The sequence below is a fragment of the Synchiropus splendidus genome, chromosome 18 (assembly GCF_027744825.2).
Source record: "Synchiropus splendidus isolate RoL2022-P1 chromosome 18, RoL_Sspl_1.0, whole genome shotgun sequence".
Classification (NCBI taxonomy): Eukaryota; Metazoa; Chordata; class Actinopteri; order Syngnathiformes; family Callionymidae; genus Synchiropus; species Synchiropus splendidus.
The window spans coordinates 787,238-813,642 of record NC_071351.1 but is presented as its reverse complement, the minus strand read 5'-3'; the positions used below and the strand labels follow the sequence as shown (position 1 = coordinate 813,642).

Below are 26,405 nucleotides of genomic sequence, written 5' to 3'. Positions count from 1 at the left end.
TATATCTCAGGGGTTTTGCCTGATAACGATAGGTGCATTTTGACAGGGATTCATTGATGGAAACCATCTCAGAGTGTGTGTCGTGTCAAACTGTGCATCAGTCACCCCACCCGTCCCGACGCACCACATTCTTCAGTACATGGCATACGATTTGAATCGTGAACTGAAGCCAGGCGTCGAACACTCAGCGCTCGAGCCTGTCTGATGTAGCGCCACAGTGCCCTCCTCAGGTCCCTCGTGGTACTGCCACAGTGCCATCAACTCAAGGGCTCTTTCATCGCAACGTGTTGACTCCAGTAGAGATTCAATGTTGCCAAACGAAAGTCTGAACCGAACCGGTGCTAAAATAACTCATGTCGACAGGGACACGGGACATGAACTTTTCTCGTCTTTGACGAGACGGTTTCTACAGTAACCACGAGAGGTCGCTGTTGCTCTTCAAAGAAGTCTTCGATAAACATCGATAGGAATATTTCCAAATAACATTCATGTAATATGTCTGTCTCCTTTCCACAAATGACCACCTTCATCCAGCTTGTGGTACGTCTCAGGTGTTACTCCATCGTGGCCTTGAGCTGGTCTCTCACCGTGAAGCTTTCTCTGAACCATGAGCCACAGAGGCTGGGGTGCGGTGAGTTTGTGTGCCGCACCACGGTGGTTGAACCAGGATTCTGTGCTTTTGGCAGCGTGGCCCAGGTTCTGCCGGATGAGATCAAGCCTGCATCTCCACTGAAGTGAGCAGAAAGAGCTGGAGAATGTCCTGGTGGACGGTTGTGTTGATGCTGGAGTTGATGAGGCGCAGAGGGAAAACACCAGCATGTTACCACAGACTGAACACAGGACTTCATGCATCTTCCATGTTCTGCCTCTCCAGACTACAGGTTTCTCTCGTCACACAGCAACAAAACCACGTCCACCAAAACCTTTATTAAACAAGGGAAACAGTCAAATGCGAGCGACAAAACCACGGTGTGGAGGCGCCGCTGCACTCGACGGTGCCTGGTCTGTGCGCGCGAGACGAAGACGACACGCGACCGTCGGACGTGACGGTGAAGACCCAGTCTCCATGGCGCTTCACAGCACCTCCTCGGACAAAGAACCAGGGCCAGACCGACTTGTGGGCAGATCAGAATCGCTTCTGTACTCACGGCGCCGCCTGCGGCTCGGGACGCAGCCCAACACACGCGGCACTAGTATATCTGATCAATTCATCACCTCTTGCCACAACAGAGTCGGTGGCGGCCCCAGTCTTTCCAGCGCGCCGTCTGCGCATCGCCGCTCAAGGCTAGCAAGCGAAGGTGCTATCATCTCCGGACCAAGCGGAGCCACACTCGGTCCGGATCAAATAAGATCAGTGTGTAGGTTTTAAAAGGAACAATCACTCACACTCACACTCGCTCGCGCACTTCCTCTCTCACACACACACACACACATACGTGAGGAGCTAAGAGCTGCTGTAGGCTTTTATACTAGACCAATGCATTGTGGGAAAGCAGCCCGATGCATTATGGGGGAAAACAGCCCAGTGCATTATGGGGGAAAACAGCCCAGTGCATTATGGGAAAAAAAACCCGAAGCCAGCCGGGGTGATCGTAACCATAGCGCTGAAGTGAGTCCGTGAGTTCCATTCACAACAACACACCCGCTCCACACAGGACGATGAAACGGCACCATGCAACACATGTTCCTCATGAGAATGGACACAATGCACAGTCGAAACCTCAGATGCCACGGTCTGATGTCATGAGAAGTCGTTCGTTCGGCAGTCAACGGTTCACGGCCAGGCGACGCTGCCGTGCGCTTCGTTTTATAAGACGCATGTGTGTCACTGTTAATCTGCTAATCTCGCATCCTGTGGGGATTGTGAGCTCATCTAGAATGCCGTAAGAAGATTGGAGTGTCTACTACTGTGAGTGTAGAGGCCACCACGTCACGGCGCAGAGGGATGTGAAGGAGCGCTCGACATGGACGTGTGGCGGACCTTCTGAGACCAGGGCGACCTCTGGCACCACGACATGGACACGGCGCACAATAGAAAGGTAAGCGACTGACCTGTACTGGCTGAGATTGCAGTTGCTTACAACCTGAAACGCCTCGTCTCGTCTCCTTGTCATGGGCTTGTATCATCGAGACTGGCCCAGGTGAAACATCAGGTCGGGTCATTGCTTCCCGAAGACCTCCAGATCCCAGATAGTTTGGGAAGCACTGAGTGTAAGAGACTTGGTGTGCTTCTTTGTCACTGAATGTTTGAGTGCCAGAGATTTGGAAGAGGACATATTGCCTGTCAAAGTGTCACAGTACTTAAATACAACAGGTCTGTCCACAAAAATACGCAGTGTATAGAGCCACTCCACCATCGGTCGAGCACCAGAAGGAAGGATTTGTACAAGGGGAAGTGCAGAATGAAAACATGTTGAGGGATGTTTAGGGGTATGTTGGCACGGGACCAAGTCACAGGATTGGTAAAGGTTCCTACGCTCATGTCATTCTGAACATTTTCTGTTTTGTTTCTGTCATCCCAACAATGTCAACTATCAAGAAAGCTGCTGCAGATGGCCAAGGTAAGTCGGTGTGTGTGTGCGTGCGTGTGTGTAGTGGTTTAATCTATTTTGGTGAGGACCTGTATTGGAAAAACGCCTTCTTGTGTGGCCATTTGGCTTAAGACTGTTTGGCTAGAACCCTAAATTTGAGGGTTAAAACTTCAAAATAGTCATGTGTTTTGGATGGTTAGGTTTAGGGGGAGAGGCTGGGGAAAGGGTCATGGCAATGAGAGGTCCTCACAAAAATAGCGAAGCGAACATATAGGTGTGTGTGTGTGTGTGTGGACAGAAACACAGTATAGTGTTGTTTATTACCTTCCAGAGAATGCCCCTCTGTTGGTGCCATGTCAGACTCACAGTAGGGCCGAGGACTGTGTACAGCCAAGAAGACTGATCACCATGGAGGTGCCCAGTAACCAGAACCTACACCGGGAGCTTCTTCTCAGTCACAAACGGTGAAAGGTTTCTCTTTCTTCAAATGAGGTGAAGGCGGAGGGGCCGTGTGCTGAGCTGTGTTTCTGACTCTGCAGTGGTCTTCTACTGGAGGAGAAACCTGAACTCAAGCGAGTTCTGGAGCAGCGAAGACTGGAGCTGCACAGAGAGGAAGAGCAGGCTCAGCGACAACCCTCTGATCTGGAAACAGAACTGCGCAAGAGACAGCAGAAACTACAAGAGGTCTGCACACACACACACACACACACACACACACACACACACACACACACACACACACTCCTGATTTCCATTGTGCCTCCATTCGTTCAGTTCCAAACAAACAAACACACACACATTGAACATGTGACATCTTGCACGCATGTGATACACCAAAGTTCCATAGAATCACCAACTCAACTGAATTCTTTTCTTGGGCAATGAGCAGTATGAGCAGGAGGAGATCAGGCAGAGGGAGAGTCAGCAGAAGGTTCCTGAATTTGTTCGGGTGAAGGACAACCTGAGACGCACGTCGGAGCAGTAAAGCCCCTGCAGCGTCTCGCCACCGCATCCAAACGTCTTCATCCAGACTAGATTTAGACCGTTAGCATCTTTTTTTGGTTTTGACTTGTCCATTTATTCATGAACGTTTGCTCTATTTGAGGCACTATTGTACTGATATTTTGTATGTTTGTACCGTTTCAAACTGATGTCATTTGAGAGAGGCCACGTTCTTGAAGGACGACTCCCGTCACTGAAGCTTTTTACTGACCTGAGGCTGACCATTGTCTGCAGAGGAAATAAACTCCGAGCTTTAGAGAAGCTCTCACTCGACTGGGACTGCCACTGTTTTCGCTTGCAGCTGTGCCCTGAATGTCTGTGGCCCTGACACATCGAGGGTGACAGAGCCGTACACAGAAGGTGATGAGACCAGTGGGATGATAGAGCTTTAGTTGTCATGTGTTTGGCAGTAACACGCATCGTTCACTCATTTATTATTATCATTATTGTTATTATTAGGCTCGGTACGTTTGAAGGTTGCTCAAGTCGGACCAAAAAATAAAGGCGTCATTTAATCTACGTCCACTGATTAAAAAAAAAAAAAAAAAAACACTCACAGGCGAAATACAAACTAAATGGAAAAGTGACGTATCCGACTGAACCAAAGGTGTCCCAGTGTTAGGGGTGTCGGGGACCGAGAGTTCGTTCGACCGTCGCCTTGGGAAATTCCATGCCTCTTTTTTGGGCTGAATCATTTACTTCGCACTTACTGACGGGAACATTCAACGATACTATGGACTCAACTAATGCCATGCAAGTTATTCCGCTGACACACACCCCCGCCGCCGGGCCGTGGTTGGTATGGACCGGAGCAAATGTGGAGCGCGTGTCCAGAGCAACAGTGGCGGTCAGCAGACGCGTGCGTGCTCCTCTCCACTCTGTCACGGTGAGTCCTCATCCACACCGTGTAAGTCTGTCGGGAACTCAGTCGAACGGACACTTGTTGGTTGTTGAGTGCGTTTCTTTCTCTCTGAGAAGTTCATTCACCTGCGGTGTCGAAGGTGTGCGTGTGGTGGCCTTGTGTAGAAGAAAGCACCGGGTGACCCTTGACCTGGCAGCCTGTTGACTCGATCTCATGGTTGGAAGCGCTCGCCTGCCCTGTGACTGGACACAGTCCCACAGACTCTGATGGTGAGGATGGTCATGAGGTCCCCCCTCTGCCCTGCGGGAGAAACTACCAACACTTGCAGCTGGCTGGCTGGTGTCCCGCGGGAGGCTGCCCTCCTGTTTGCTGTCCACATGTGGGCCGCCAAACAGGCCAGTGAGTGCTGACCAAAGTCACCTCATTCCGCTTCCATCGTGAGGACAAGCGCCTTTGAATGTTGGGCTCCAGGTTATGACCCTTGGGCTTCGGAGTCACATCTGCCTTTTTCAGGAGAATGAATTTCAGGGCCACGGCGACAGACGTTCTGTGATGATGAATGTTCATCTGTTCATGTGTAAAGGTCCAGCTCCTGAAGCATGCTGTAAAGTCATTTGGTTTCTTCCACAGTCTCAGCACTCTGTGGTCGGCGTAATGACAGGGCTGCTGAGGATCCTGGATCCTGGCCCACCGCAGTGTCGCTGAGACCGGAGCTCTGGGGTCTCTGGGGAGAGGGTGCGGGCCGAAGTCGGCCGGCCGCTGAATCTTCTTTCCGGATCTCAGGACAGATTGTCACGGTCCGATGGAAGCGAGGGAGGCTTGGGAGACGGCTGTCTTTCCAGCTCTAGTTCCAGATTGACTTGACTTTCTTCATGGATAAACACTGCCACCCCAGGCTAGTTCACAGGCATAGTGCACGTCCTCAGCTGAGTTTCAGGGATGGTTCGGGAAGAGCTGCGACAACTCAGCTCATCTGTTTCGTGAGGGTGAGAATGTGTTGTTTTACCGCCCTGTCGGCCTCAGCTCTCCGGCTCAGCATCAGTTGGCATGAGCGCCTGCAGAGAAAAGGTTGGACCAACATGACCCAGAGCAGTGTCCCGTCAGGGAAGTCATGGCTTGCTGTCATCCTGGACCCAAAGGAAGTGTTCTGATAACCATCGGCAAACACAGGAAGCCTCTTATCTGTGCCTTTTTTTTTTTTTTTTTTTTTTTTTTTTTTTGCAAGTTTGCAACTCTTTTTTTATATATATATATATATACTATACTATTGGACCGAGGATTGTGATCGGTACAATGCTTAAGCTGCATCCATTAAAATACACACCCAACAGCCTGTTGGGGAAGAAGGCCAGAAAAAAGCAGTGAGAAAATGCAAGGCGACTGTGGCGTGATGCTGCGCCATTGAGACATTCTTCTACTCCAAGGCACCCGAGGGAGTTCTGGACACTGGTTGAATGGAAAAGGAGGCGAAAGGTCTGCTGGAGAACAGGTGCTGTGCGTGGGGGGTGGACTGCCATCTGCTTTTCTCTATGGGCTTTAGTTTCTTTAAACTCCCACTGATGCGGCTCACTTCCACACACTCCTCCTGTCAGACTCTTTTGTTCCCTCTGTGGCTCTTTGGGGCAGCGCAACCCTTGCACATGTGCTGTGGTGGCCGTGGCCCTCAGCGCCTTTTGTGATGCAGATGTTGGACAACAAGCGGGGGAGGGCCCTGGAGGTGTGAAGCCAGTCACTGACTTTAGTGGCGCTGCAGCTCGTGGTCAGGCCGTGTCGTTTCTCATGAAGGAATGGCCTCTCTCGCTGCAGACGCTGAGAGCACCTGCACCAAGATGACAGCACTGGGGAGCAAAGAGGAGATCAGCGACACAGACAGTGGAATCATCCTGCAGTCTGGTAAGAACTCTGTGAAATACCCAGCTCTTCTCCAAAGCCTTCCAAGTGCTGCTGAGAGCACTTAGGGGCAACGCGTCTGGATCATGTAGGCTGAACAAGAAGCTCCTTCGCTACCACTACCGCTGCTTTTTCATTCTGTTACATGTGTTGGACACACTGCAGTCTCGCTTTAAACTGGTTTCATCATTTCTTTATGTTTAAATATAGTGGTTAACTCAGTGCAGAGATGAGAACCTCAATGTTCCAGGTCTCTGGTAGAAGCCGCAGGTGTCTGACAGGCTGCTCTGCCAGCTTTATTTAGGGGTTAAACTGAGCCGTCTGTCTGTCTGTCTGCTGTGTCTCATGTCTCTGAACAGTCGACTTGAACTATGGAGCAGTCTGGACACAGTTCCTAGATGCTGCTGAAGAAACATTAGAAACCATCAGGTGAAGAAATGATATTCTGTTCTCAAAATCCAAACTGGAAAAAACAATTCTCTCTGCTAAAATATTTAAACCATAATAAATAATACTACTATTTCAAATGTGCTGATGGTCCCCAGCTGGTGCCGGGTGTAGCAGTCGCGCTGCCTGTGAGAGTGAACCTCCTGGTGGCGATTGTTTTGTGGCGGTGTGGCTAGCGTCCATCCCTTCTCCAGGCCAGACAGCAGTCGCTCCTTTCCATTTGGCTTAGTGTGAAAGTGCTGCCTTGCAGGTTTGGAGAGTCCAATTTCTCCACTGAGGGACCTGAGCACCACGACCCGAGCGCTGAAGCTGAAGCATCAGTCTCTGGAAGATCGGCTGGAGGTCTGTCTGCTGGAGCTCAGGAAGATCTGTCTTCAGGAGGCAGTGAGTGTCTGCCGCAGGCTCCCTCCCATTGTGCCTCGCTAGATATCTCCAATGGTGATGTTTCCTCTCCTGCAGGAGTTGACCGGCAAACTCCCCTCAGACTTCCCCCTCATGCTGGATGAGAAGCCTCCTCAAGTGAGGCGAAGAATTGGAGCCTCCTTCAAGCTGGATGAAGGCGTGATCCATTTGGGTCAACAGGTAGCAGAGTCCTGGTGCTCTCAGAGTCAAACAAGGAGGTGAAGTTGAAATCTGATGCCAGGACTCTGGGACGCAGGGACTGGAGAGGGACTTGGCGGTTCAGCAGCAGATTCACGAGGCCGTTCGGAAGCTGTGTCAGGAGGAGAACCTGAGTAAATCTCAGAGGAGGAGCAGGCTGCAGCAGCTGATGAAGGAGGAGAAGAAGGTCCAGGAGCTGCAGGAGGCCCTGCTGCAGCACCAGAGCCGGCGCCCCGCTCGCTCACTTGGCTCCAGCAAAGGTCGGTGCCGGGCCATTTCAGAGAGTGAAAATAGACTTGGAAGTGGCTCTAGTCTAGTCTAGACCTGCCACCACGCCACCAAGAGAAGTTTCATCCGATTCTCCCTATGTCGTCCACAGACCTGAACGTGTCGGACGACAGTTCCCTGTCTGACGTGGCGGCACTAGACGACGGTGAGAGGAGACAAAACCCACCCGCCAGAGTCGCACGATGGCTCACTGTCGTTGTCCTCAGCAGATGTGGACTTGGGCCGGCCTCCGTCCCCTCCGGCGATGGATGGTCGCCACACGGCTGTGCGGGGTTTGGAGTCTGAAGGCTGCCCTGTGCAGAGTTCTCCATGGAAGGAGTCCAGTTTGGACATGCCATACCAGAAGTCTGCTGGCAGCAGTAGGTCAAGGTGAACTTGTAGCTTTGCATTCATTCTCCAGCAAAACTCCTGAACATTCACTTCCCTGTGCCACCAACTGAAAACGTTCCAAACTAAGAGAGGATCTCCACTCTTGTGTTTGCAGTAGCCCCATCTTGTCAAGGACTCCTGCAGAAACCAGGTTTCCATTGTCCCAGTTCATACGAAATGCAGCTCTGCGTCACAGCCACTCCATCAGTTCTCCATCGACTCCTGAGCTTCATGTGCGCCGACAGCACTCGCACTCATTCAGGTGAGAACACAGAAGTCAGGCGTAGCCGAGCACAGTACTCCAGACTGGTCTCGGCCTCAAGACAAGACCCAGCGCAGGTCATTTGTGGATCAGCTTGAGACTGTACTGTCTGGGCCTTGTCTCAGTCCCCACCTCCAAATGTCTCGGTCTACACCTCCAAATGTCTCGGTCTCCACCTCCAAATGTCTCAGTCTCCACCTCCAAATGTCTCAGTCTACACCTCCAAATGTCTCGGTCTCCACCTCCAAATGTCTCGGTCTCCACCTCCAAATGTCTCGGTCTCCACCTCCAAATGTCTCGGTCTCCACCTCCAAATGTCTCGGTCTTGTCTCTGTCTCAATACTGGATACGTCTCGATAATGTCTTGGTCTCGACTACAGCACTATCTCGATGTCTCACCAGACTCTACAAGGGCAGGTCCAATGACTCAGAGAGCTCGGGACTCACACCTGGAACAGCCCGTCTTCTCCTGCAGCACTGTACCACTGACTCATCAGGACATTCCCTGGATTCTTCCCCGCCTCGGTCCAGTTCCGGGGGCAGCCGCTCTCCACCCTCATTCTCTTCCCGCATCAGCTGGGAAAGACCCTCTGAGGTCCCAAAACTTTGCCCTCCGCCTTATGGCTTTCATTGTGCAGCGGCCAAGACAAACCTGCCGTGGAACAAACCTGCAGGGTCAGGAAGCCCCCTGAAGTCCAGTGAGGAGGATGGTCCTCGGCTGAGGCACAACACTGGAAGGTGCTTCTCTCCATGGCCGCGGGTGATTCCTCAGAGGAGGGTGAGGGTGGAGGAAGAGGCGCGGCTGTCCGGGGCCCCGCCGCCCTACAGCAGACTGGTCCGCACGCCGTCTCTTCAAGAGTATCCCAGCCATGCAGCTCAGCTGGTGGCTCGAGAGAAGGTGACAGAGGAGCTGAAGACCTGGCATCAAAGGAACCAGCTGCTGAAGTCGGGAGCTGGAGGGCGGCCGCAGCACACTGCAGCCACCTCGGCTCCACGGCAGCTCTTGGCTCAGGTAAAAGAGCCGGCGGTTCTCTGTGGCACGTTCATGTGCTCGGCTCGTTCCAGCCTCTGTTTTGATCCACCACTTGTTCTTTCAGACTTCTGGAACCGTGGTTCTGCAGAGATCGGCTGACGGGACTCCACTCCAGTGGTTTGTCGCCGACGATGGGGAAATCGTAAGCCAAGTGTAGCGTCCCTTCTCCCAGTCTTCACTTCCTCTGCTCTTGTTTGACTCTGTGGCGGAGAACACGCGCGTCTGTCCCTCAGGTCCCAGTCCTGCAGAGCCCACCTTATTTATTGACGTGGTGTGTGGCATTCCTCTTTATCGGTTGGGTCGCATTATTTATGTATTTAAAAAGAAAAACAATGTTGAAGGATATGATGACTGTGAAAAACATGTTTCAGAAGTCTGACAGCCTGAAATCTGACAAATCACCATCAAATAAACTGATGATTGGCTTTCACTCTATGTCATTTCTCAGTGAAAAACATGCCGTTGAAACAACTCCAAAAAAGGCATGTTACAAGCTTTGAAATTCTTCAAGGCACAACACCACACAGCCGCCGGAGGAACGCCACCTCCAAATGTCTCCACCTCCGAATATCTCGATCTCCAAATATCTTGGTCTCAACCTCAGAATATCTCGATCTCCACCTCCAAATATCTCGTTCTCAACCTCCAAAATATCTCGACCTCCAAATGTCTCAGTCTCAACCTCCAAATATCTTGATCTCGACTTCCAAATATCTGTCTCAACCTCCAAAATATCTCAACCTCCAAAATATCTTGATCTCCAGATATCGCGACCTCCAAATATCTTTGTCTCAACCTCCAAATATCTCAACCTCCAAAATATCTCGATCTTCAGATATATCGACTTCAAGATATCTCGCTCTCCAAATATCTCGACCTCCAAATATCTTTGTCTCAACCTCCTAATATCTCGTTCTCAACCTCCAAAATATCTCGACCTCCAAATATCTCAGTCTCAACCTCCGAATATCTCGATCTCAACTTCCAAATATCTCAGTCTAACCTCCAAATATCTCAACCTCCAAAATATCGCAACCTCCAAATATCTCAACCTCCAAATATCTTTGTCTCAACCTCCAAATATCTCAACCTCCAAAATATCTTGATCTCCAGATATCTCGGCTTCCAGATATCTTGACCTCCAAAATATATCGATCTCCAAAATATCTCGAGCTCCAAATATCTCGGTCTCAACCTCCAAATGTCTCAACCTCCAAAATTTCTCGACCTCCAAATATCTCAGTCTCAACCTCCGAATATCTCAATCTCGACTTCCAAATATCTGTCTAAACCTTCAAATATCTCAACCTCCAAAATATCTCGATCTCCAGATATCTCAACTTCCAGATATCTTGACCTCCAAATATCTCAGTCTAACCTCCAAAATATCTCGATCTCCAGATATCTCGACCTCCAAATATCTGTCTAACCTCCAAAATATCTCGATCTCCAGATATCTCAACTTCCAGATATCTTGACCTCCAAATATCTCAGTCTAACCTCCAAATATCTCAACCTCCAAAATATCTCGATCTCCAGATATCTTGCTCTCCAAATATCTCGACCTCCAAATATCTTTGTCTCACCCTCCAAAATATCTCGAACTCCAAATATCTCGACCTCCAAACATCTTGGCCTCAACCTCCGAATATCTCGTTCTCGACATCCAAATATCTCGGTCTCAACCTCAGAATATCTCGATCTCCGAATATCTCATTCTCAACCTCCAAAATATCTCGACTTCCAGATATCTCGACCTCCAAATATCTCAGTCTAACCTCCAAAATATCTCGATCTTCAGATATCTCAACTTCCAGATATCTTGACCTCCAAATATCTCAGTCTAACCTCCAAATATCTCAACCTCCAAAATATCTCGACCTCCAAATATCTGTCTCAACCTCCAAATATCTGAACCTCCAAAATATCTCGAACTCCAAATATCTCGACCCCCAAACATCTTGGCCTCAACCTCCGAATATCTCGTTCTCGACCTCAGAATATCTCGATCTCCGAATATCTCATTCTCAACCTCCAAAATATCTCGACTTCCAGATATCTCGATCTCCAAATATCTCGGCCTCAGGTGAGTCGGAGCAGGAAGTCCACGTCGTTCCACAAGTATTTATTCAACAGTTACACCAAAATAGATAATAGGTTAAAAAAGTGAGGTGACTGAGTCAAGAGGCTGAATATGTTTTAATATGTACAAAAAAAAGTTGGAGCCCCTGCAAGGACAAGTACACAAAATAGACTTTGAACATAGACGTACAATCTTCCAACAAAAGACACCTGCAGTGAGGAGTTCTTGGCAGTTTCTTCGGGTTACAAAAATAACTGTGGTTCTGACGAGGCCGGTGGACCGAAGCAGCTGCTGGTGGAAACGCGTAAACCGACGGTCTGGTCCCAGAGAAGCACCAGGAGATCAGCGGAGAGGTGGCGCTGGTGGAGGTCCATCCTTGAAGCGGGTGGACGGCGCGCTGATGTTTCATCACAACAGCTTGTGGTTGACGATCTCCCAAACCATCCGCCTCCTGAAGTACGGCATGTGTTTCTGCGGAGGAGAGCAGCTGGGTCAGCAGGACGTTCCACTGCACTCAACAGCTGGAGCCCTGCGACCGGCTTCCTTCCTTTACTGCTCAGTGAGCCGTCACTGCAGCACTGCGTTACCTGTGTGAAGGTGATTGGTTTGTCTTTGGTGATGTACTCTGCGTATTTGCAGGTGAACATTCCACAGTCGCTCCCGTTCATCTGCTGAGGGATCTCCTGAAGGAAGACACGAGTCAAGGGAGCGTCACCTGGGGGTGAGGACTGCTTGGCTGGGAACTCACGCTTCTTTTCTTGCTGTGAAGCTTCCAGCCCGAAGTGTCGAGAGGTTTGCCCTTCTTGTCCTTGCTCTCCTGTTGGAGGTAGTCACTGAGGAGAGACGCACACGGTGGTGAAGGCTGCGCCAGACTCTCCAGCGCACATAGCACTTACAAGAGAAGTTGACACGCTGCGTCGTTGTTCCCGCCCATCGAGTCAAAGTACATGACGGCTTTCTTCCGGAAGTCTACCACCTGAAAAGGAGCGAGAGGGTGTGAGAGTGCAGCAAGGACTGTGCCACGCTCAGGCGTCTCACCACTGACCGAGAGGCACCAGTGCACCCCCAGGTGGACCGGCACCAGCAGGATGTCTTTGGAGAAGATATCCATCCTTTTGGTCCAGCGCCGCACCGCCGAGTAGCCGCTGCTGCGCAGCTTCGGGTAGAAGAAGGTGTTGAAGGTGTTCACTGACGGCAGGTCGGGGTCCTTGCTGCGCTCCACCAGCAGGTTCATGTAGAAGTTGATGACCTGCCACGTGGCACACAGACAGGCTCAGACTCCAGGGGGCAGGTGTAGGTGTGAGTGTGTGTGCGCATCTGTGTGTGCGTGTCTGTCTGTCTGTGTGTGTGTGTGCGTGTGTAGGTGTGTGTGTGTGTGTGTGTCTGTCTGTGCGTGTGTAGGTGTGTGTGTGTGCGTGTGCGTAGGTGCGTGTGTGTGCGTGTGTAGGTGTGTGTGTGTGTGTGTGTGTGTGTGTGTGTGTGTAGGTGTGTGTGTGTGTGTAGGTGCGTGTGTGTGCGTAGGTGTAGGTGCGTGTGTGTGCGTGTGTGCGTAGGTGTAGGTGTGTGCGTAGGTGTAGGTGTGTGTGTGTGTGTGTGTGTGTGTGCGTAGGTGTAGGTGTGTGCGTAGGTGTGTGCGTAGGTGTGTGTGTGTAGGTGTGTGTGTGTAGGTGTGTGCGTAGGTGTAGGTGTGTGTGTAGGTGTGTGTGTAGGTGTGTGTGTAGGTGTGTGTGTAGGTGTAGGCGTAGGCGTAGGTGTAGGCGTGCGTGCGTGCGTGCGTGCGTGCGTGTGTGTGTGTGTGTGTGTGTGCACGCGCGCGCATGTGTGTGTGTGTGTGTGTGTGTGTGTGTGCGTGCGTGCGTGCGTGCGTGCGTGCGTGCGTGCGTGTGTGTGCGTGCGTGTGCGTGCGTGCGTGTGCGCGTGTGTGTGCGCGTGTGTGTCTGTGTGTGCGCGTGTGTGTCTGTGTGTGCGCGCGTGTGTGTGTGTGTGTGTGTGTGTGTCTGTGTGTGCGCGCGTGTCTGTGCGCGTGTGTCTGTGTGTGCGCGCGTGTCTGTGTGCACGTGTGTGTGTGTGTGTGTGTGTGTGTGTGTGTGTGCGCGTCTGTGCGTAGGTGTGTGCGCGTCTGTGCGTAGGTGTGTGCGCGTCTGTGCGTAGGTGTGTGCGCGTCTGTGCGTAGGTGTGTGCGCGTCTGTGCGTAGGTGTGTGCGCGTCTGTGCGTAGGTGTGTGCGCGTCTGTGCGTAGGTGTGTGTGCGTCTGTGCGCGCGTGCGTGTCTGTGCGCGCGTGCGTGTCTGCGCGCGCGTGCGTGTCTGCGCGCGCGTGCGTGTCTGCGCGCGCGTGCGTGTCTGCGCGCGCGTGCGTGTCTGCGCGCGCGTGCGTGTCTGCGCGCGCGTCTGTGTCTGCGCGCGCGTCTGTGTCTGCGCGCGCGTCTGTGTCTGCGCGCGCGTCTGTGTGTGTCTGCGCGCGCGTCTGTGTGTGTCTGCGCGCGCGTCTGTGTGCGTCTGTGCGTAGGTGTGTGTGTGTGTGTGTCTGTGCGTGTGTCTGTGCGTGTGTCTGTGCGCGCGTGTGTGTGTCTGTGCGCGCGCGTGTGTGTCGGTGTGTGTGTGTGCGTAGGTGTGTGTGTAGGTGTGTGTGTGCGTAGGTGTGTGTGTGCGTAGGTGTGTGCGTAGGTATGTGTGTCTGTGCGTGCGTGTGTGTGCGTGCGTGTCTGTGTGTGTGTAGGTGTGTGCGTGCGTAGGTGTGTGTGTGTGTGTGTCTGTGCGCGTGCGTGTGTCTGTGCGTAGGTGCGTGTGTGTCTGTGCGTAGGTGTGTGTCTGTGTGTGTGTGTCTGTGCGTGTGTGTGTCTGTGCGTATGTGTGTGTGTCTGTGTGTGTGTGTCTGTGCGTGTGTGTGTCTGTGCGTATGTGTGTGTGTGTGAGGACGAGTCAAGAGTCGCTCACCTCGTCGTTCAGCCAGTTCAGGTTGCTGAGAGTCTGAAGGTCTTTACGAGTGAGGCTGAGACCGAAACCTTCACTCAGCACTTCATGAGGACTTCCTCCTCGCAAGACCCTGTTCACCTCCACCTCCATGTCCTGACAAGCGACGACACAGCGTGAAGTTAAAGACTGACTGGGAGCCTTCTCGAAGGACGACCGAGTCCCTTACGTCAGTGAGCTCTGGAAACTCGGGTTTCTCCTCCGAAGGCTTCACTTCTTCCACGACAGGCGCCAGAGGAACCTCCTTCTCTAGCGGGACTCGAACGTGAACCTCCACATGGGCGCTGCGGCGCTGGTCTTCAGTCAGGCGCTGCGGCCAGACACGAGCATGAGCGGTTGCAGCGGGGCGGCTGCTGGTGAAGACTCACCTGCTTCTGCAGCTGCGCGGCCAGCGCCTCTTGGCCCTCGATCTGTCTTCGCCTCTCTCGAGCCCGAGAGTCGTACATACTGGTCCTGCAGAAGACAGTGCAGTGGCACGTGACCACATGTGAATCTGAAGTGGTGACGCAACAGTTCGAACTGACCGAACTGAGCAGCTTTGGCTTTTCTCATGAAAACTCTCAGAAGTGAACAAGGCACACGAAGCATCATCTGGGACTTACAGTTCTTTGATCCATAACTCAGCTTGGAAACAGGGCACGCTGCACACAAGAACAGATCCGATTCAGAACCAGGAGAGTTGAGACAGTCGGAAGGAAAGCTCTCACCTCAGGCTGTCTCTCTTGTGAGCCTTCTGCTCGTGCACAACGATCACTGAATCTCCATCTTGAGCTGCAGCAACAAGCACGTTTTAGAAGCTGGAAGATAAACGGAGCGAGAGGCCCAGGTGGGCGGGGTTACCTGATGACTGGGTGTCCTGAGACGACGCGTCCTGCGGTGGAGCCGGAGACGGTGCGAGCGTCACAGCTGGGGTCGGGTGCAGATCCCAGTCCGGCGGCCACGACTGGCTCCCTGATTTGCTGGGGACCCGTGTTGGGCTGGGGAGGTTGCTGGAGCTCTGGCTTGATATTCCTCTGTGACTGAGGGGGCTGCTGGGCCCCTCGGAGGCCCCTCCTGCCAGCGAGTTGTTGGGAGAGAACTGCAGCAGTCTGCGACTGGTGGTCAAGAAGCTGGTGCTGCAACGTCAGACGAGAAGGCAGGACTGAGTTCCCCAGTTCCAGCAAGTGACTGAAGCTGCTCCTCTGACAGCAGGCGGCTACTGCCTCAGGCACATGCTGTGCGGCTCCAATGACTGGAACACACAACTCAACCCTTGACTTCAACACATCATTTGTGGTCGAGGGTTGCGACCATTTTGACTCGACATGACTATCTTCGCGACAGGTCGGCATGCGAGGTGCGGCGACATGGCTGATTGGAGCGTTGAATATTTGAATTGAATTGCCTTTCTCTAACTTGGATTTAACTGACTGAGTGTGTGTGTGTGATTTGAACAACAAGTATGTACTAGTGCAGACCCGGGGGCCAAATCCGGCCCTTTGACTGCATTGATGTCGCCCTACAGGTGTCAGAGTAAAACCATAAAACTGACATTTGTGTCTTGTGCATTGTTGTTGGTTCATTAGGATGCAACTGAAACATAACTTTCTCGTTACAATAAACCAACATTATCTGTGCATTTTCAAAGTGTCATTTCACATGATGTCATCACCTGATTTTCATTTTCTACTAGCCTCTAGTCATGACATAAACGCCCGAGCATCTTCAACTCTACTGAATGCGTTATTACGTACAAATCTCTGTGCGACCTCACAATGGAATGGGAGCTGCCATTGTGGAGAAAAGACGACTGGCCGCCGGAGACCATGGCCAGAAGCTGCCTGTACACCTCCTTCTCCTCTTCATGGATGGACTGAAGGGAGACAAGCGATTGAGTCAAGACGGAGGGACAGTGGAGGTGTGGTGCTGAAGACTGACCTCCTGTGCCACACAGCGTGGCTTGGATCTTTGTCCCGAGGCAGTGCTGTGCATCGGGCTTTGCGCCACTTTGAGGGGGAAGGTCTTTTCATACATGCTGGTGGCTGAGCTGCTTGTCGAGGCAGGCACACTTGAACTGCTGTTGAGGACAAAGTCTTCAGGATCCCACTGCACACATGGGCGAGTGGAGACCAACCTCGTGCTGAGTGAACGGAGACTGAGGGGTCGGCCCAGGCGTGGAGCGGCGTGAACTTTCGGGGTGCTGGAGAGATGACAGCTGACAGGATGACCATTTGTTTTTGGAATCTCATGTGTTGTTGAGCTCATGCAGAACTGCCGCTTGCAGACTCTGGACCCAAACAAGGACTTTTCACTGCGTGTCCAGTCTAGGATGGAGCAAAAACCTCTTTAAAGTTCAAAGTAACAGCACAGAAGATCTGCATCACTGGTCACAACCAAACTTTGACCTCAAAACAGAGCCAGAACGCCTACCGGGCTTTGAGCTTTTCCACTCCCGACTTGTTGATGGAGCAACAAACGGTTGTTCTAGCGCATTTCTCTCACTCACCTTCAACACAGAACATGTTTCAAGTTCAAGCACAACACGAAGCGATCAGAGACATCAACCATTCACATACGTTCCTCCTGAAGCACGGCGTTCCTGAGGTAGATGGTTGAGGTTCCTTGAGTGGAGGACCCGGAGTGGCAGGCAGGAGGTTTCTCAGCGTGGGGCTGACGTTGTTCCTCACCCATGTGGTTATACCAGAGCTGTGAGCCTTCACGCCCTCGGCTGCAACCTTCACCGAATCAATGAGCTCTCCTGGACAAGACAGTAAGGCAGCCACCAGACACAGCGTGTCAGTTGCGCACGCAGACGTTGTTACATACATACATGGTTCATTACCCATTCGAGACTTCTTTAAAGGGAATCCACCTTGTAAACCAAGATCTTCGTCGTCCAGACTGCGGACAAAAGCATATGGAGAGACATCATTCATGCTGTCCAGATTCTGTTGACAGACGTGCAATACTGTTGCCCTCAAGAGTGTCTGCCGCAGTCCAAACCCAAACACACACTGCCATGAAAATAATAACGTTTGGTGTGGGAAATTGTGAATCAAGTGTAGAGTCGTGTTTTTAAGCCTCTAAATAAAATCGAGCAGATAAGCAGGTCCACATGCGTCAAATGACTGACCGTGTGCAAAACTCACATAGCTCACAGCTTCACGTTTCTTCCCTCGCTGTTCATACACGGACTGCGAGGTTGCCAGCTCTCACACAAGAAGTTGTCAACAGTGCGATCAGACTTGAGGATGCTGACCCCTCCGACATCGCACACCACAGAGCCGTCTGTGTACGTTTTTTGTCTTGCCTTCCCGGCGCGAGTGGAACCGGACTCGGTGACTGACGAGCGCTCACCTTTCCATCCGTCTCTTCCTCCGATCCGGCAGCCGTCCACTCCCTGGAGCCCGGTGGACATCCTCGTCCCCTGCAGCCGGAACACCGTTGCGAATGTTGGCGAAGCTCGTCTCGGCCCATCCGTAGATTTTGTTCAACATGTCTTCAAGTCGCTCCGCTGCTCGCCGAGTCACCAGCAGAAGACGTTCGGGTGGACACAAGTGAATCCAAACAGACGGCAGTTACCGGGAACAGTGGTCGGAACCAGAACCGACCATGTTCGAGTTAGCGATTAGCTGCCTAGCTAAGCTCACGCTCTATGCTAACGAGCAGCTAGCTGACGTTACTTAGCCGCACAGCTAACAAATGGAAGTTATTTTACAGTCCTCGGATAAATCGATAACTGGTAAATGGCACATCCAGAAACACGGCGGGCATGTTGTGCCTCGGGTAACGTCGTTATTTCACCACGAACCACCGAAGAATTGAGGGAAAAAAACAATTAAAGAACATCTCCCGCTTCTTCCTCATTCAAAAGCACAACATGGCTGAACGGCGCACTGTCGTATCGCGAGGTTTGATTGGACAGCGGCCGCAGCGAGAACGAGTGAGCTGGAATCCTATTGGCTAAAACAGACGATCTTTAAAACCGCACCGCCCCGCGCAGGATCCGCGTCGTCGAGGGAAAAGCTCGCTGCACGGAGAGTGAAGTCTCGTCTTGGTTCACTGCACTTTGTAAACACTCCCATTTTTATGTGGATGTTGTTGTAGATGCAGCAGTCATGGAGGTGCAGCACTTCCATAGGTGATGCGTGTGCTGACAAGTGTCCTTCCAAGGCCCCCGTAGTTGAGCCTCCGTTGTTCCACTGTTCTGATCTCGGCCCATGATGTGTTCCAGCACAACTGAGTTGTGGTGTCAGTGAGACGAGCCTTTGGAACACAGGGTTTGTGGACACATGAAGTGGTTTATTTCAGGTGTAACGCTGACAAAACGGGCTTCACCAAGTCAGCAGCAACTGCTCCATGCATCACGGCCACCTTCAGAGGGCGCCGCTCAGCCCTGCACTCTGGCTGGGGAACACACAGGCAGAAGACAGTGGCCTTCTACAATACAGACTCTGCAATGCAAAAATAAATGCCATCAAACGCATGCACCACAAACACAAACCTCAGCGGGGAGGAGAGTTCTGGACAAGCGTGGTGTTGCCCAGCTGGGAACAAGCACGGGAACGTGACACCACGTGACAGCAGCAGAACATGAGGCTGGGCCGGCGCCAGACATTGCTGAGCAGTCAGCGTTTTCTCGGATCTGAAGCCTCAGACAGCAACATCCTTCAGTCAAGCATGAATGCCATCATTTTGTTTTGTTGGTGACAACAAACAACATTTCAGTGGTATGTTGCCAATATTAACAAGGCCAACATGAGATACGTTTCTGCAGTAGACAACAGACCGTGCTGGTCCTGCTTTCTTTCTTCACTCCTGGTCAAATATGCTAGCTTCTGTGGTTTAGCGTCTAATATTGACAGTGAGACAGTGAGGACTCCAGAAGTGCCCTGGTCCTGTGTGAGTGCGATGAAGTGACACGATCGCGGAGACACACTCAGCAGCCTTCTACTCTTGTCTTGTTCCAAAGATCTGCAGGAAGAAGGTGAAGATGTAGACGATATCCAGGTAGATGCTCAGGGTGGCGAAGACGTATTCCTCTGGGCTCAGCATGTAGCGCTTGTTCCCCATCAGCAGCTGCGTGTCAAACGCCAAAAACTGCAGGAACAGAGAGCGAAACATCATTTCCATGTCGAACCAGGTCGCTTTACTCTCGCACCATCGTGAACAAAATGGCTCCGAGCACAGCATAGGTGGCGTCCAGCCAAGGAACCTGCACAAAAGAGAAGCGGGCTGAAGGTCTGAGGAGCACTGCACAACCAGGTTTAGCTTGCAGGGTCACACTCACATATTGAAAAGGCAGCAGGACGGCGAGCAGCAGCCCTGACAGGAACATGACCATGCAGAAGATCAGCAGGACACCCTGGTACGAGGTCACGTCCACCTGGGGGAGAGCAGCCAGGCAGCCTCCATGACTGGTGATCTGGTCTTGGTGAGAAACATTCTCACTCACTTTAGTCTGGAAGCTGAAGATGGTGACCAGGAGGCAAACTGCCGCTGTGATGCTCAAACACATGACCACAGACTTGGTGTTGTAGAAGCTGCAATCACAAGTCCAAGCCATCAGAGCCTTCGGCTGCGCGTCATGGTTGTGGAGGACCTACCTGGACAACATGCCCGTCATGTAGGCGAGCGAGAGGGTCTGCAAAACAGAGAAGGGTTGGGTTTCTGAAGTCATCGCCCCATCACCAGGGTGAGCGACTCTGACCTGAGTGTGAGGGAGTGTGAAGACTCACAAAGACCGCGAGGAGAATGAGGTTCCAAGGGAACTGCCTCCTGAAAGACAGAGGCGGCACACAGGAGCCGTTAGGTGTGAGTCGCAGCTGTTGTCTCAGACCCACGGGTGGGACCAGACCTCGGCGCCGAGCAGCACGACAGGGTCAAGTAGGTGGTGAAGAAGACGACGCTGCAGGACAAGGCAGGAAGTGAGAGCGAGCCAGGGTGAAGCAGCCTGCGGACAGAGCCGTACTCACTAGGAGGCCCAGTACCATCCCGGGTTGGTTTGGATGTAGGCCTTCACCGGGGGGCTGAGGAGAGCCACAACAGACACGGAGCAGCGTTATGTAGGTCTGCGAAGTGGAAGAGTTGCAGGAGTCGGCTGGACTCACCAGAACGTGAAGAGAGCCACTACAGCCAGAGTGACAAGCAGCTGGACCATCAGGATGGAGTAGACCTGGGCAGGGCCAACGAGATGTTAACTCCATGCTGGTCTGATGGGACCAGAAAGTTGAGAGACCTTCCGGATGAAGACCCTCCTGATGCCCTGGTCGTCCCAGGAGAACTCCATCAACATCTCCGGGTCATTGTAGCACGGGTGGGTGCTGGTGCCTGCCAGACAACAACGTTGTTCCATTCAGGGAGATCTTTCAGTCGGGCTTGACTTCCAGCACTTACCGGCCGTGGCCTCCTCATAGCTGGGCGGAGCCGGAGGGACCAGCGTGTGCTCGTCTGAGGACCCGCCGCTGGTTTTGTTCGCCAGTGACAGCTGCGGACAGGAAGTATGTCAGACTCACTCAGCCCTCTGGTGCTTTGACTCGTCTGTTCTGCCCTGAGGTCGTAAGGGTGTAGTTCGAACGTTGACCACCAGGTGTCAGGGTTGAGGTGTCTTCAAGAAAACTGCGATTTTAGATGAGACTCCCCGCCGTGGAGGGTTTTTACGGCAGCGACATCAAGGACACAGACAAGGAAACAACACAATCAAGAGTGTCGAAAACTCCACCATGATTTCACTGACATATGAGCAGCTCCGTCCGAGCGCCGCTCCGCCAAACAAGTCGCTCACAGAAGTCAACTGGCTCCCTGCTGTCTAGCGACCAGCGCCCTCTGCTGGGACGCACTTCTTCATCTTCAGCGGTCGTTCTCGTCGACCACGACTTTGTTGGGTCTCGGACTATTTTCCTCGCGACACCATCGTGTTCAGTCCAGTGTCTCCGAGTCTGGAGCCACGACGCGTTTGTCATGGTGCGCAAGAAACAGTGACGCATTTCAGAAGCACACAGTCGGATCAAGAATGGATCGCATCGCAGGGACGAGACAGAACCACACCGGGACTGACACCGCGGGTCACGGCGGAGGTCCGCGCCGCGCCTACCTTGCCCTGCGTCATGGTCGACCTCGCAGTGGATGCCGAACGTCCTCTTGGTGGTGCGACTGATGCTGAGGCCAGTGATGTAACGCAGGCCCCTCCCACACGCACCGGGACGTTCTGGCAGCATCCAGGTGAAGTTGGCATCACCCAGAGCGTCTGGACTGAACCACGGACTTGAGAGAGGGGAGTGGGGGGCCCGGCGCCAGGAGCCTTCTGACCCGCGGGAGAGCTGGTTCTGAACACAAGTGGAGCACACCAACTTTTCTGTGTCGATACACGCAGGTAAAACAACACGATACTGAGCGTTGGTGGGCAGGCATGAAACAAAGGCGTCCGTGTCTAGTGCTATGTCATTACAGCCAGAGAAAACACGCAGCGAGCGGAAGCTCATTTTAAAAAGCCATTACACGCTTCTGAAGTCCTGCCTAAAACGCCATTCCCTTAGCAACATGGCGGTGTCGAGAGGCCGCTCCGGCGCAGCCACGTGACCCAATGTCCGCCCAATCACTGCGCTGTTTCCACAGTACTTCCGGTCGTACTTCCTGTCAGTGTTTGTAAACTGAAGACTATAATTCTGCCCATTCCGAAGTAACTCAGGTGAGAACCCGCGCAGGCGAGAGCCAGCTCAGGTGAGACCTCTGGACTGTCACTCGCGCAGTCTCCTGCGCCGCAGAAGCGTTTGTTCCCGCCGCGGGTTGTGCGCTGATGGTGGGGCGCAGCATCGCTGCTGCTGCTGCTGCTGCTGTTGTTGTGGGGGAGCCGGAGGTCCGGCCGGACTTTCTCTGCTACAAACAACCGTCCCGCAAACTAGTCCAACTCGTCCCGCTTCGGTGATCGCCTGTTCACCCGCGATCCACGAAATCTTGTTCTGGAGCTGTGCAGAAACAGGTCAGAGGTCAGTCGGACCCACGGAGAGCCGCTGGAGCTTCTCGGTTGAAATCCTTTCACACGGTACCATCCTGCCTGGCGAGAAACCAAGTCAGCGCTGGAGCCCGGTCGAGTCGCCTGTGGACCGTGAGCGGGTTCTTCAGCGGCGCTGAGCCAGAAGCTGTGATGGAAGTGAGGGAGATGTTCTTTGTGAGGCGACTTGATCTTTTGTGGTGGGAGTTCAAAGCATCTCGCTGTTGCGTTCATAGAGATTCTGCGTTAGGTGGTATGTTCCTGTCAGGCCCTGCTGCTGCTGGTGATGGTAGCTGCTCAGCCCTCACCTGAGGAACCTTGAGCTCAGCCACAGTTCTCTAGATTGAAGCTAAGCAGGAGAGCCGTGCTGTGGTTTTTTTTTTGAGTGTGGCTCGAGTATGGAACAGGAACCAAGCATCTTCATCCATGACTCCCTCTCCCTCTGCGCTGCAGGCAGGGCTCCTGGGTTGTTCGTCCAGCATGGCCCTGATGCAGGCCAACAACCACACGGGCCAGAAGAAAGCAATGATGTCATCGCTGGCTCACAGATCCAGTCCTGCCTCGCATCAGAACCACCCTGGACACCAGGCTCACCTGGGGCAGCAGCACCACCACCACGGTCTGATGGGTCACCTGCAGACGGGAAGCTGCTCCACACTGGTGCGACGCGTCAGCTCCTCTGAGGCTGCAGGACTGCTGTTGATCATCTGCCTGTTGCCCACAGCTGATCAGGAAGGACGGAGATTATCACGCATCCAGGATGCAGGAGAGCAACCAGAACCTGCAATCAAAGAAGAAGCACAAGAGGTCACCCAGCAAAGTCAAAGAAGAGCTGGAGGTGAGAGCAGAATCTCCAGATCAGGGATCATTTTGGTGGCCAATATTCCACGTTCCATCCTAGATTCTTGCTTTCCTTTTGAATATTGACGTTGGTCAGTGCGTGGTCCAGATGTTTCGGATCCGCTCTAGTCAAACACGAGTTGGTTCTCCTGGTCAGCAGCCTTGTTTGTGTGTGGTCTCTTCAGCCGCTGCTCCCACAGATGGACCTGGACCTGGACGGGTCGCTGAAGGTTCAGAAGAACTTCATCTGCGACCACTGCTACGGTGCGTTCCGGAGCAGCTACCACCTGAAGAGACACGTGCTGACTCACACAGGTGAGGAGACTCAGGATGGAGTTCTGTGGCATGCATGACACATCATGGCGCTTTCTGTCGGCTGATAGGGGAGAAGCCGTTTGCCTGCGACTCCTGTGACATGAGGTTCATCCAGCGCTATCACCTGGACCGCCACAAGAGGGTGCACAGCGGCGAGAAACCCTACCAGTGCGACCGCTGCCTTCAGGTCAGTCACGTGACAGCCAGTGACGGAGCGGCTTGTGCTGCATGTCACCCTCCACTCTGAAAGTCTTCCTCTCACCAGAGTTTCTCGCGGACGGACCGGCTTCTGCGACACCGACGCTTGTGTTCTGCTGGAGGCAGCAAGGAAGACGACCAGTCGTGCTGCGACACCCGAGGCACCGGCTACACGCAGGACTCCTCTGCCTCTTGGAGCCCCGTGCAGGCGGCCGTGTGACACCAACAGAACCTCGGCCTCTTCGGAACCATTTTGTATTGTCTGTGGACTCGTGGAGCCGAGTGGCGCCCATGTTCTGTGTGACTTTCCCCCGAAAACCCACCTTCCCCTCCTCCGGACGGCCGGTGACGTTCTCACCGTTCTGCAGCTATTTTTAGAAAACACTGAGTGGGGCGCCACACTGTGGCCAGAAAGTCATGTGGCGCTTGTGCACTCATGCTGTGAGTGTGCACACAAAATGACCACCACCTGGAGGCGCTCACTGTCAGTCAGGTAGTCACCTGACACCGTCCTCTGCTGCCTTCTCTCCAGCGTGTGATGTCAGCACTGACTGGCAGCACAATCAACGTTCAGGTGTCCATTCACAGAACAACCTGGCCCGACCGCCAGCAAGGCTCTCCCTGGCGGTGACGCACAGGCTCAACAGTGACGGGTTGTTTTGAGGAAAAGAACTTTAGTTTCTCCTCTGAATGTAGAACACGCTTCCCACAAGGCTGCCCTGGTTTTCCCACATCATGTGCCCACTCTGCTCGACTCAAGGTCCACTGGACTCCAAACTCTGGTTCTCAACTCTCCAGTCCCGGAGACTGGTGGTGGAGAAAGGTCCTCTGGTCTGGTCCGGCGCCGGCGGTGTGAGAGAGGGACCTGCGGTTGTAGACTTCTGCTCTAGTTTCTGCAGTAAATCAGGAGTCGTAGAGGGACCGGTTTATAGTTTCACTGCGTTGCAGGTGTGTTCTTCAAGGGTAGGTCCCGTCTCAATAAACTGTTTTTCCAACAGTGTGTGTTCTTCCCTCCACCACCACTCCGTCCCAGCGAGTGTGGCTTCCTGACAAAAGCTCACTGTTCAAACCAGACGCCTAGAAGTTTTTGCTGTGATGCAGCAGCCCGGGTATCAGGGGCGTGAAGTTCCACTGGTCAGATCTTAAGGTGAGAATATTCTTGAACCTGTGCGTCTCCCGAGGTCAAACATCCATGCGACAGGAACGGCTGAGTGAGAGGGAGTGGAGGACGAGGGGAGATGGTGGGTCGGGCGGTGGAGGAAGTACGGGAGGTCAGTGGTGAGATGTGACGGGGGAGAGGAGGAAGACAAGGGCGTCCAGGGAGGATGATGAAGCCAGGTCAAGACCAGCCGTAAATACCCACCAGGAAGTTGGCCGTGCTGAATGAACACCAAAAAGTCATTAGCTTTTCTTAACTTCAAGCAAGTGAAGCCTCCAGGGAGCGTATCCTCAGCACTGGCCTCAGCGCTCATTCAACCAGCTGGAGGAGCTCCCCCTCCCCCAGAAGAGACATCTGCTCCCTGATTTACAGCCCCCCCTGCACTGAGCTGGTTCCCTGATCTGACCAACGTGGGCGCCGGTGAGTCTTGCCTTCTCACGCCACTCACGAAACAGACAAGGGATGGATCTTCCTCAGACAGTACCTGGGTATCTGAGGACCGGTTCCTGGCGAGTACATCATGGGGTGCGGCGTGTCACCCACGCAGCAGGAGCATCCATCACACCAGGACCTCTGCATGAAAGCTGTTACATTTCTCCTGTGTGGCAGAGGTCAGGGGTCAACCCTACGGGACCTTGGGTGAGCAAGCTCATCAGGAAGTCAGCCCACCTGAGTGCACACGGACCTGAGGAGAGAGAAAATGGTTTCAGGTCAAGACCGCCCCAGGGTCGAGCAGACGTTGATGGATGCTGCAGCCAGGACGTGCGCCGCTGCTCCTCTGCTCGTCGTGTGACCACAACCGTGGGAGCGGCCTGTGGCGCCCCCTCCCTGCAGGAGGACTGTGTTGCACTTCTCTCCCAACTCAGTCAGTCGCTTCAAAGGCATCAAATCACTGCAGGCTTGTAAATCACCTGCCAGCTCTCAGCCAATCAGGGTGCAGCACTAAATCTCTTCTGTCACACCAGCGACCAATGGAAAGACAGGAGTCGTAAATCTGTCAGTGCGCCCTCGCTTCAAGGTGTTGTGGTGTGGAGGGGAATGGGGGTAGAGGCTGGGAGCGGCAGCAGAGAAAATGCTGCTTTTTGTGTCCTTTGACCTTTTTGCTGCAAAAACGCAAGCACCACATCCAAGTGAAGTGACACGAGGGTGTGTGTGTGGAGCACCAAGTCCTCACAAGCCGCACTCTTCTGAGGACATTTTGGTCTGTCCTCAAAAGGTTAAAACGTCAGTAAAATTTGTTTATAATTGGCGCAAGTTTGGTTCAGTCCTGGTTAAGGGTTAGTCATTTGTTTAGGATGGTTAAGTTAAGGGTGAGAGGCTGGAGAAAGCATTATGGCAATGAGGTCCCCTCAAAAATAGCAGAACACATTTGTGTGTGTGTGCGCGGAAGGTTTTACTGCAGCAGCAGGGCAGTGTGGGGGGGGGGAGGCTGGACCCGCCGTCACCAGATGTTGCTCCTCATTGACGTCTACGACTCCCTGGTCCTCCTCAGAGGTCACCACACACTCCTGCCAGTGGGAGCACGTGGGGATTCTGCGAGACCTCAGAGGATCCGGTGGAGAAGGCTACAGCGCCGTCTTTCAGCT

The 26,405-nt window shown here is 53.1% G+C and overlaps 5 protein-coding genes and 1 non-coding gene across 10 annotated transcripts; 3 read left to right on the top strand and 3 right to left on the bottom strand.

Annotated features, from left to right (window-relative positions):
• Positions 1-1,122: 1,122 nt before the first annotated feature.
• Positions 1,123-1,428, bottom strand: LOC128750324 (small Cajal body-specific RNA 2). Its single transcript, XR_008413126.1, has one exon. It is a non-coding gene; the product is annotated as a small Cajal body-specific RNA 2 (non-coding RNA).
• Positions 1,429-1,531: 103 nt separating this feature from the next.
• LOC128749433 (protein FAM107B-like) lies at positions 1,532-3,784 on the top strand. The gene is made up of 5 exons (XM_053849038.1): positions 1,532-2,039; positions 2,540-2,561; positions 2,863-2,995; positions 3,071-3,215; positions 3,421-3,784. Exons 1-5 carry the CDS (start codon positions 2,016-2,018, stop codon positions 3,514-3,516), a joined length of 420 nt encoding a protein of 139 aa, XP_053705013.1. The 5' UTR covers positions 1,532-2,015; the 3' UTR covers positions 3,517-3,784.
• Positions 3,785-3,976: 192 nt separating this feature from the next.
• On the top strand, positions 3,977-13,050 carry inavaa (innate immunity activator a). Of its 2 annotated transcripts, none has more exons than XM_053849032.1 (10): positions 3,977-4,419; positions 6,202-6,288; positions 6,983-7,116; positions 7,192-7,314; positions 7,391-7,592; positions 7,712-7,765; positions 7,830-7,989; positions 8,105-8,251; positions 8,654-9,263; positions 9,349-13,050. In XM_053849032.1, exons 1-10 carry the CDS (start codon positions 4,335-4,337, stop codon positions 9,439-9,441), a joined length of 1,695 nt encoding a protein of 564 aa, XP_053705007.1. In that variant the 5' UTR covers positions 3,977-4,334; the 3' UTR covers positions 9,442-13,050. The 2 variants fall into 2 exon arrangements, with proteins under 2 accessions (XP_053705007.1, XP_053705005.1); XM_053849030.1 differs by having other exon boundaries at positions 7,376-7,592.
• senp1 (SUMO specific peptidase 1) lies at positions 11,234-18,797 on the bottom strand. The gene is made up of 19 exons (XM_053849029.1): positions 18,656-18,797; positions 17,675-18,583; positions 17,160-17,218; positions 16,894-17,075; positions 16,748-16,823; positions 16,452-16,641; positions 16,256-16,394; positions 16,072-16,190; positions 15,179-15,453; positions 15,046-15,109; positions 14,941-14,979; positions 14,707-14,791; positions 14,508-14,648; positions 14,303-14,434; positions 12,413-12,616; positions 12,264-12,343; positions 12,116-12,200; positions 11,955-12,050; positions 11,234-11,838 (listed from the first exon to the last, which is right to left on the bottom strand). Exons 2-19 carry the CDS (start codon positions 17,812-17,814, stop codon positions 11,776-11,778), a joined length of 2,169 nt encoding a protein of 722 aa, XP_053705004.1. The 5' UTR covers positions 17,815-18,583; positions 18,656-18,797; the 3' UTR covers positions 11,234-11,775.
• A 454-nt stretch (positions 18,798-19,251) lies between these two features.
• Positions 19,252-25,466, bottom strand: LOC128749431 (protein lifeguard 2-like). 2 transcript variants are annotated; one of them, XM_053849033.1, is made up of 12 exons: positions 25,304-25,466; positions 21,411-23,088; positions 20,714-20,804; positions 20,556-20,647; positions 20,428-20,492; positions 20,293-20,346; positions 20,175-20,225; positions 20,056-20,095; positions 19,924-19,961; positions 19,608-19,860; positions 19,479-19,532; positions 19,252-19,417 (listed from the first exon to the last, which is right to left on the bottom strand). In XM_053849033.1, the coding sequence occupies exons 2-12, from the start codon at positions 21,549-21,551 to the stop codon at positions 19,268-19,270; spliced, it is 1,029 nt and encodes a 342-aa protein (XP_053705008.1). In that variant the 5' UTR covers positions 21,552-23,088; positions 25,304-25,466; the 3' UTR covers positions 19,252-19,267. The 2 variants fall into 2 exon arrangements, with proteins under 2 accessions (XP_053705008.1, XP_053705009.1); XM_053849034.1 differs by lacking the exon at positions 25,304-25,466 and having other exon boundaries at positions 19,608-19,703; positions 19,773-19,860; positions 21,411-23,047.
• znf740b (zinc finger protein 740b) lies at positions 21,152-24,647 on the top strand. 3 transcript variants are annotated; one of them, XM_053849036.1, is made up of 6 exons: positions 21,152-21,689; positions 22,761-22,967; positions 23,032-23,145; positions 23,333-23,462; positions 23,531-23,649; positions 23,728-24,647. In XM_053849036.1, exons 2-6 carry the CDS (start codon positions 22,788-22,790, stop codon positions 23,878-23,880), a joined length of 696 nt encoding a protein of 231 aa, XP_053705011.1. In that variant the 5' UTR covers positions 21,152-21,689; positions 22,761-22,787; the 3' UTR covers positions 23,881-24,647. The 3 variants fall into 3 exon arrangements, with proteins under 3 accessions (XP_053705011.1, XP_053705010.1, XP_053705012.1); XM_053849035.1 differs by lacking the exon at positions 21,152-21,689 and adding an exon at positions 21,940-22,036; XM_053849037.1 differs by lacking the exon at positions 21,152-21,689 and adding an exon at positions 21,946-22,004.
• Positions 25,467-26,405: the final 939 nt, after the last annotated feature.

Bases quoted from the DNA above. Each gene is read 5' to 3' on its own strand.
- LOC128749431 (XM_053849033.1), bottom strand. From the start codon at position 21,551: ATGCCAACTTCACCTGGATGCTGCCAGAACGTCCCGGTGCGTGTGGGA. The intron at 20,648-20,713 runs GTAAGTGCTGGA...GTTGTCTGGCAG, and splicing joins CTATGAGGAGGCCACGGCCG to GCACCAGCACCCACCCGTGC. The intron at 20,226-20,292 runs GTGAGTACGGCT...CTTGTCCTGCAG, and splicing joins GGATGGTACTGGGCCTCCTA to CGTCGTCTTCTTCACCACCT.
- LOC128749433 (XM_053849038.1), top strand. From the start codon at position 2,016: ATGGACACGGCGCACAATAGAAAG. The intron at 2,996-3,070 runs GTGAAAGGTTTC...CTGACTCTGCAG, and splicing joins CTTCTTCTCAGTCACAAACG to TGGTCTTCTACTGGAGGAGA. The intron at 3,216-3,420 runs GTCTGCACACAC...GGCAATGAGCAG, and splicing joins GACAGCAGAAACTACAAGAG to TATGAGCAGGAGGAGATCAG.
- znf740b (XM_053849036.1), top strand. From the start codon at position 22,788: ATGGCCCTGATGCAGGCCAACAACCACACGGGCCAGAAGAAAGCAATG. The intron at 23,146-23,332 runs GTGAGAGCAGAA...TGGTCTCTTCAG, and splicing joins AAGTCAAAGAAGAGCTGGAG to CCGCTGCTCCCACAGATGGA. The intron at 23,650-23,727 runs GTCAGTCACGTG...TCCTCTCACCAG, and splicing joins AGTGCGACCGCTGCCTTCAG to AGTTTCTCGCGGACGGACCG.
- inavaa (XM_053849030.1), top strand. From the start codon at position 4,335: ATGGACCGGAGCAAATGTGGAGCGCGTGTCCAGAGCAACAGTGGCGGT. The intron at 4,420-6,201 runs GTGAGTCCTCAT...CTCTCGCTGCAG, and splicing joins CTCCTCTCCACTCTGTCACG to ACGCTGAGAGCACCTGCACC. The intron at 7,117-7,191 runs GTGAGTGTCTGC...CCTCTCCTGCAG, and splicing joins AGATCTGTCTTCAGGAGGCA to GAGTTGACCGGCAAACTCCC.
- senp1 (XM_053849029.1), bottom strand. From the start codon at position 17,814: ATGTTGAACAAAATCTACGGATGGGCCGAGACGAGCTTCGCCAACATT. The intron at 17,076-17,159 runs GTAATGAACCAT...TGTCTTGTCCAG, and splicing joins TTTAAAGAAGTCTCGAATGG to GAGAGCTCATTGATTCGGTG. The intron at 14,435-14,507 runs GTAAGGGACTCG...GTCGCTTGTCAG, and splicing joins AGTTTCCAGAGCTCACTGAC to GACATGGAGGTGGAGGTGAA.